Source organism: Corapipo altera, unplaced genomic scaffold (assembly GCF_003945725.1).
Source record: "Corapipo altera isolate COAL_440 unplaced genomic scaffold, ASM394572v1 61460, whole genome shotgun sequence".
Taxonomy (NCBI): Eukaryota; Metazoa; Chordata; class Aves; order Passeriformes; family Pipridae; genus Corapipo; species Corapipo altera.
In genome coordinates this window covers 1-7,199 of record NW_020886200.1, presented here as the reverse complement: position 1 = coordinate 7,199, position 7,199 = coordinate 1, and the positions used below count along the sequence as shown (strand labels likewise).

General features: G+C 50.1%; 2 protein-coding genes across 3 annotated transcripts; both read right to left on the bottom strand.

Moving 5' to 3' along the window:
- Nucleotides 1-1,237: 1,237 nt before the first annotated feature.
- Nucleotides 1,238-2,533, bottom strand: LOC113941076 (hydrocephalus-inducing protein-like). 2 transcript variants are annotated; one of them, XR_003525589.1, is made up of 2 exons: nucleotides 2,415-2,533; nucleotides 1,238-1,890 (listed from the first exon to the last, which is right to left on the bottom strand). XR_003525589.1 is itself a non-coding variant. In XM_027632236.1 (2 exons), the coding sequence occupies exons 1-2, from the start codon at nucleotides 2,523-2,525 to the stop codon at nucleotides 1,672-1,674; spliced, it is 315 nt and encodes a 104-aa protein (XP_027488037.1). In that variant the 5' UTR covers nucleotides 2,526-2,533; the 3' UTR covers nucleotides 1,238-1,671. The 2 variants fall into 2 exon arrangements, 1 of the variants encoding a protein (XP_027488037.1); XM_027632236.1 differs by having other exon boundaries at nucleotides 1,238-1,875.
- Nucleotides 2,534-3,949: 1,416 nt separating this feature from the next.
- Nucleotides 3,950-6,918, bottom strand: LOC113941075 (hydrocephalus-inducing protein homolog). The gene is made up of 4 exons (XM_027632235.1): nucleotides 6,792-6,918; nucleotides 6,274-6,401; nucleotides 5,110-5,232; nucleotides 3,950-4,072 (listed from the first exon to the last, which is right to left on the bottom strand). Exons 2-4 carry the CDS (start codon nucleotides 6,346-6,348, stop codon nucleotides 3,950-3,952), a joined length of 321 nt encoding a protein of 106 aa, XP_027488036.1. The 5' UTR covers nucleotides 6,349-6,401; nucleotides 6,792-6,918.
- Between the last annotated feature and the right edge of the window lie 281 nt (nucleotides 6,919-7,199).

Sequence of the window (7,199 nt, the reverse complement as noted above, 5' to 3'; positions counted from 1 at the left end):
AAAGGTACAATACCAGGCCTGTCTGCTTCATGCAGCTTGGGAAATTAAGGGTCTAAATCCTGCTGGCTTCATCTCCCTGTAGTGCTGCTACTTCAAACTCAGGATGACATTCTCATTCCCCTCCTAAAACAAAACAAGACACCCCAAAAATCCAGCCACACCATTCATTTTCTCTCCAACAGACTGTCTCACCAATGGTCTAACTGCTCCCCTGGCACTTTCCTCTGTCTCCAGGTGTACATCTGTGGTGGGTTTGATGATGATCAGTGCCTGAGCTCACCTAAAGTGTTTGACCCTGCCACAAACCAGCGGTCCCTGATCGCCCCAATGAGCAGCAGGAGGAGTGGGGTTGGGGTGATGGTGTACTGGAACCAGGTGTACGCGGTAAGGGCCACCACCAACCCACACTGCAGGCTTTTGCATGGCTGCAGTTCCCACAACACCAGGCTGGTCATGTGTTTATGTGAGGTTTAGGGAAGTCAGAACCAGAACAGTTGGTGGACTTACCAAGAATGTTATCACCTATCACACGCTTTTCGATAAGAAAAAGATGTGGGCAATGTTTAAGCAGCTGCAGCAAACAACTTATCTTCTGCTACTACCAACAGCACACAGCAGGGCTTGGGCCTGTTCATTCATCCTCTGCGTGGAGGCTCAAGGGTCCAACTGCCAGCAATCCCAGCAGAGAATGGTTTGGGAAGAGCACAGAGAGGGCTAAGAGCTATTTGCATGCACAACTTGACACTGACACCCTCAGGAATGTCTCTTTTCCAGTCCCCTATAAACCTCATTCAAGAGATGCAAATGGAATGGCACTCCCTGTCCTGTGAGACATCAAGAGGGAGAATAAAGTCTTCCTTGAAGACCAGAGAATAATTTGCAGTGTGGTTGGTTGGGGTTGTTTTTCCCCTTGTAAACATCCTGGTTTAGCCTAAGAAAGGGCACCTTTTATCACATTTCAATGAAAGCTGCTGGAAGAAAAGGAGCAATGAAAACTCTGAAGGAGTGCAACTGCAAATTGGAGCAATACAGTGACATGGACACAATACCCAAAAGGAGGGTCCCATTTACAGCCTGAAGGATTCAATCCCAGCTAAATGAAGTGCCATTAAGAGCAGCACATCAAGGGAGCTGAACAGGAGGTTTCTGTGTATTCCCCAGCCATGCAGTCTGGGATTCTGGAGTGTCATCCAGGCTGGTAACTGTTTGCTTGGCCCACCAGAGAAACAAGGGAAATCATTAGGCAAATGTGTTGGTGCAGTTTGGATTTAACAGGAGCAATTTGGCTTTGTCACCAGGTAAACAGCTCTTGCCTGACAGACACAAAAATCAGGGCTTTAGTGCTTCAGGATAGCTCAGGTGAGAGGTGCTTCTGCCCAGTGGGTTTATTGGCTGACAGTGGGAGGTAGCCATTTCAGAAGGTGTTGGTGCTCAGGAGGGTGCAGACCAACTACTAACGTGTTCCAGTAGTCCCCAGGAAATCTGGGAGAGACAAAGCTCAGGGCTTGCATCCTGCTTAAAACACTAGAAGCAACAGCAGACCCCACACGTCCTGCCCCTTTCCAGCTGTGGCTGCAGTGCAGCAGTTCGGATGCTTTGGTTCCTTTGGGATACTCTTTCCCAACTCTGCCATCACCCAAAGGTGTTTTGCACTAAGACAGATGAGCTGCTTTACCTCTCAGTGCTGAGGCTGTAACAGGCTTCCAGGTTCCCAGTGTTGTGAACCAGCAGAGTCTTCTGGGTGCTGTGGTTGACTGGACACGACGAGAAGTCCAGCTGGTCAGGGAAGTCCAAGACTGGGCAGGCACCAATGGCCCGGATTGGCACAGAGACCTTTTCCCTTTCACTGCTGCAGACAAGCTGGTGGAAATGATCCTGCAGGAAAAGTAACTGGCACAGCATTGAGGGCACTGAGTGCCATCCTCATGGCAGAAGAAAAAGTGCTGTTTTCTATGACCCTTTGTGGGCATGAATTGACCTCTTCCACCCCAAAAACGACCACTAATTCATACTAATAAAGGCTGGAGAACAGAGCATGTGAAAAAGCATCATTTTTGCTCCATTCCAATGGGAAAGAATAAAGCTCTCTGGATCATCTTTTTGTTCCTCTACTATTTTCCATATTTAAATCCCTTCCACTGAGCCTAAAGATGGCTAAACATCAACAGTCTTCCCTGTCATTTCCCTACTGTTCCATCTGCCTCTTCCCCCGTGAACATTCAAGAATAGGCATGGAGGGAAAGCACAGCCCTCTAGGCCCAGTTGCAGGGCCTGGCAGCACCACACCGTGCCAAGGTGCGACCAGCTCCAGGCTGCCTGCCCCCAGCCCAGAGCCGACCTCACAGCACGGGCCGGGCTATAACCAGTGTGCAACAAACACCCTGGCTTTAGAGAGAACATCCCTCCAAACTCACCTTGCTCCCCTCAGGGGTGAAAAGGATGTTTATAGTACAAAATGAGCCTGGTGGGATCTGATGGCACACACCATTGGGGCCGACCAACTTGAAATAAGGTGAGCTGTCCATGGTGACCTTCGCCAACTGAGTAACCTGCAGGAAAGACACAAAATGGTGATTGTGCCACTTGTGGAAACAGGAGGAGACCTGGGTGTGCCCTGGTGACAGCCTTCCTTGACCATTTTCCCAAAGGACTTTCAGCTCTGGAGGTACAAACACAGGCTACAAAAGGGTGAACTTGGATCCCTCTGCCTGGGCAAAGCAGTTCGGCCAGAGGCAGTAGGGTAGTGCCTCCTGGGAAGGAAGGTCAGGCACCAGCAGTATGGAGATAGAACACCTGAACCAAGTCATCCTCATTTCAACAAGCCCAGAGAATCTGCCTGCTTCTGCCTGCACACAGCCATGCAGCCCTGTTCCAGAGGGAGAATGTGCTACCTGAAGGCAAACCAGCACATTGTCCTGGGGGAAGGAAGAAATTCCCTTCTAACAGACTGAGGTGGAGTGGGGAAGTCCAGCTGTGGGGAGACAGTCCTATGGGCACACCAGCAAGAGGAGACCAGACACTTGGCCTTCCTGGGAAACTGAAGAGAAAAGGAGGAACACAGCAAGACAAAGAGACAAGCCCTGACACAATGAGATGGCAAAGAGAATTGAAATGGGCTATAAAGAAGCAAGGGAGAAGCACAAGACACTCCCAGGAAAGGCTGGTGCAGAAGATGGGAGCAGTCAACTTGCCAGAGTGATGGAAAGCCAGACGGCCCTGCAGGCTGTGCCTGTCAACTCTGGGCTTGAAAGGTTATTTTCTGCCTGGAGAAACATGAGCAGTACTGACTGACAGTGTGGTTTCATTATTAAAAGCCAGTCTCAGCTCTCCAGGGGCTCTTGCTGCCTGGTGATTGTGGTCACGTAGCTGGCAGTGCAGGCAAGCCAGACTGCTGGGCATTCCTGCAGCCACCCTGCTGCCAGTTTCTGCCCTTAGGGGAACACAGGCACAGGGACAGCAAACAGGCATTTGTTAGCACATGGGTATCAACCGCTGAGCACCAAATCCCATCTCACAACCTCTAAACCAGGTGATTTGGACTCCCTGCTGTCTATTGCCACCAGCTTGCTCTTGGCACAAGAGTCATTTGAGAAACTGTTTCCTTGACTGAAATTCAAAAGGTCTCAGTTTTCCTCTTTTAGTGCAACACAATTGCTGACATTTTTCAACTTCCTCCTTCTCAGCTTTCATGGGCAATTGCAAAACAATCACACTTTGTTCAAGTGAAGGTGGAAACCCTCAAGAGCACATTGCTCTGGATGTCAGATACCACCAAGGCACGGTCAAAATCAGGGGAGAATCCTCAGCACAAGAAAATTCCCACCATCTTGCAAATCCAAGGTGGCGAATCTGGATGGGCCACAGCTGATACTTGCTCTGCTGTAAACCATGAGGGTTACACCACTCTCCTCTTCTTCTAGCACAGTGTTAAAGCGTCACATCCCAGCACTTACTTGTCTCTATTGCTCAGAAGCAGGGGCGTTTCACAGGCTTTGCCAAGGACATAGTTCTGAAACACCAGCTCGGATGGGACAGGCTCAAGCAAGGTCTTGTTCCGGTCAGGTGATGAGAACTGGAGAGGCAAGAGAGAGCAGGGAGAGGTTCAGCTGCTGGGAGGAAGGTTCGTGAAGGACTCTCCTCTGTTGATCCCCAGTGAAGGACAGGCTCTTGGTGACTAGGTCTGCCCAGCTGCCACTGGGGGAACAGTAGCTCACCCACCTCTGCTCTGAGCTGATCAAAAGCTGCTGGACCACACTGAGAAGGCTCAAGCTGAGCAGCTCTTTTGGCAGGAGTTTCTCCAGCTTTCCTTCTCCAAAATGCCAGGCAGCGCTTACCTCCAGCACAGCCCTGTGCTAATGGGGTCTCAGAGCTCTGGGCACTCACTGAGCACTCAAGCAGTAAGTGAAACTCAAGAATTTACATCAGACTCCATAGGAAACAATCTTTGGATGACCTTTACTCTGAGGCAGGGAGACTGAGGCCCACACAACTCCAGACTCTAGAGCTTAGACACCAGTAAGAAGAGAACAGCACCAGAGAAGGTTAAGGGCAAAAAGAAAGTACCACAGCAGATAGGAATAGGACAAATGAGGTGAGTGCTGCATGAGGATAAGGTTCAGCCCTTTTCTCAGCAGTGCTGGGCAACTGGAGTTGTGTTAGATTGGGAGTAATTACCTCAGGCCCTCAGCCTCCAAAGGCCAGCACTGCCACTGTGCAGGGAATCCTATGACCCCCAGCATTTGTCAGTGACAACACCAAAGCAAGAGGTGGCTCTTTCAGTGGGACAATGGAAAATGGCAAACTCGTGCCCTTGTGTCCTGCCCCAGCCTTCCCCTGCTATCGTGCCTTCTCCATGGTAGCTAAACTCCAGCAAACGCCACCAGCTTCAGCAGAAATTATTTGTGTTGGTTTAGCACAGATCAGGACTCCAGCATCTCACCAGGAGAAAACGTTTTGCCTTTGCCCCAGCAGAAGGAACTCCACCACCAGCAGCAGTTTGCAACGACGACAGGACCTGGACACTGAGGGGTTTCAATAATCTGGAGGCAAGGCACGCAGCCTCTTCAAGTGTCACATCAAACAGCAAGGAAAAGGGCAGGAAAAGGCTACCTTGTACCTGGAGTTCTCACTTGTGCCCAGGGGCCAGAGAATCTTGGGCAGTTTTGTCTCCTGAGGGCTGTCCGGCTTCTTCCTGAGCCTGAGACCCACCTCCCTGAAGTCAAAGATGGTCAGCTGGAAGGCAAAAAAACCAGCAAGAGCCTCAGAAATGCCCTTGTTCAGAAAGGCTTTTCTTGTTCAAGTGGTTCTGATGAATCATTTGTGATCACAGCCACCAGGACAGTCCTGGAAGTTGCCTGCTGAAATGTATGTTTCAGCATCAGAAAATTAATGGTACAGAGCAGAACACACTTGCTCGAACCAGGCGGCTCTGCCTCATTAGCTTCTCCTTGATTCAATGTGACATGTATGGGGACTTCTGCTCTTAGGGCATTTGCGTCCTCTTTACTTTCACTGGATTGAGCCAGTGACCTTTGCAGAGAGTGGCAAACTGCCCTAACTCCATCCCTGCCCAAGGCTCACAACCCCCTGTGTGTGAAGATCTCAGTGCTGGCTGAGTGGGAGGGAAGCAGAAAAGCGGCGTTGTGCCAAGACCGAGGTGCAGAGCAATAGGTCCATAGTTCTCTCTTTGCAATTAGCACGGGTTTTCTCTCTGTCTGGCCTCACAGTCCCATCCCTAGAAGAATATAGAGAGATGTCCTTGACAGAGCCTCAGCACTGGGTCACCTTCAGTCAAGTGAGCTCCAGGCAGCAAAGGGGATGTTTGTGGGTGGGAAGGAGGACTTGCCCCAATTCCACTGCTGCCTGCAGGGCTGGATCTGTGCTCCACACAGGAGATGAGACAGAACAACTGGTTAGGAACCTGTTCCGGGGGGACCAGCCACCTCTCTCAAGGCTTCAGGCAGCGTTTGAGCTGCCCACCACGTGCCCAGGTGCCTGGAGGGCAGGTGTGGTCAGAGAAGCACAGTGACTGTGCCAACCTGACAGAAGGAATTCCTGCGCTTTACATTTGTTTAACTTGGCTCCAGTGGCACAGCCAGGCAAGACTCTGGACTGTCCCCGACACAGCCCCTGCCAACAGTAGCATGGCCCTAAGAGCTGGGGAGGGGGTCTGTAGCTTCACGGTGCTGCTGGACAGCAGGAGGGGCTGGGAGAAGAGGGACACGGGAGGAGCTTCCAGCCTTAACACAGCTCCTGGCCACAGCAGGTACTTACACGCTTGGGCTTCTCAGGGTCTTTCGGCCTTAGAGGACGAGCCAGCACCTCTCTCTTCGGGAATCCAGAATCCATTCTGAAGGATGTTGTGGGTGGATAAGTCGTGACAGTGACCGTGTCTCAGCTCACCTGGAAGAAGCAACAATGGAATGCTGAAAATCCAGAATCCCATTCCTGGCAGACCCAAAAGATACAGTGGTGCTGCAAATTTTATATTATTTGAAAGGAGCTAAGTGCTTGTTTGGTATAAGTAAGCCAGAATTGTTAGGCTGGAAGTTGGACTTTATTTGAACTATATGGCTATGTTGTGTAATTCAAATACGGATCAGAGTGAAACCTGGAGCTCACATTCTGAACATTAATAATAGTTACAAGAGACAAAGCTGTAGCTTAAATATTACTTGAAAATTATTAGCTAGAGTGGACAGCCCATAGCTGGTGGTATAGGAACTGTAACAACCTCCTCTTCTGCAGGCCAACCAAGCCCAACTCCCTCAGCCACTCCTCACAGGACTTACCTCTAGACTCTGCATCAGCTGTGTTCCCCCTCCCTGGACCAAGTCCAGGGAAGGAGAATCTTTACTGCAGTGAAGGTCTCAGAACCAGATACAGTACTTTTACCTGTTGAGAAATGCAAATGGATTTGATGTGATTATTTCACTGAACTCAAGGGCAACTTTTGATAGCTATCTTTGTATACATAAATATAGATGTTCCCATCTCTGTGCCTGCGTGTGTGTGAATTGATCATGGTCTATGTAGTAAGCAGCAGAGTGAACCTTGCCATCAAACTCTGCTAGGTCACTGAGGAGACACCATTAAAGGGACGTGAGCCATTAGAAACACAACATATGGGGGAGCAGGACCACGTCAGCCTTTATCCTAGTGGCAGTTCTTCTCCAGCATCCTTATCCTACAAGAAGCTA

Bases quoted from the DNA above. Each gene is read 5' to 3' on its own strand.
- LOC113941076 (XM_027632236.1), bottom strand. From the start codon at position 2,525: ATGGACAGCTCACCTTATTTCAAGTTGGTCGGCCCCAATGGTGTGTGC. The intron at 1,876-2,414 runs GTGAGTTTGGAG...CTTTTCCTGCAG, and splicing joins TCACCCCTGAGGGGAGCAAG to GATCATTTCCACCAGCTTGT.
- LOC113941075 (XM_027632235.1), bottom strand. From the start codon at position 6,348: ATGGATTCTGGATTCCCGAAGAGAGAGGTGCTGGCTCGTCCTCTAAGG. The intron at 5,233-6,273 runs GTAAGTACCTGC...TTTGCCTTCCAG, and splicing joins ACCCTGAGAAGCCCAAGCGT to CTGACCATCTTTGACTTCAG. The intron at 4,073-5,109 runs GTAGCCTTTTCC...TTGCCTCTCCAG, and splicing joins GTGAGAACTCCAGGTACAAG to TTCTCATCACCTGACCGGAA.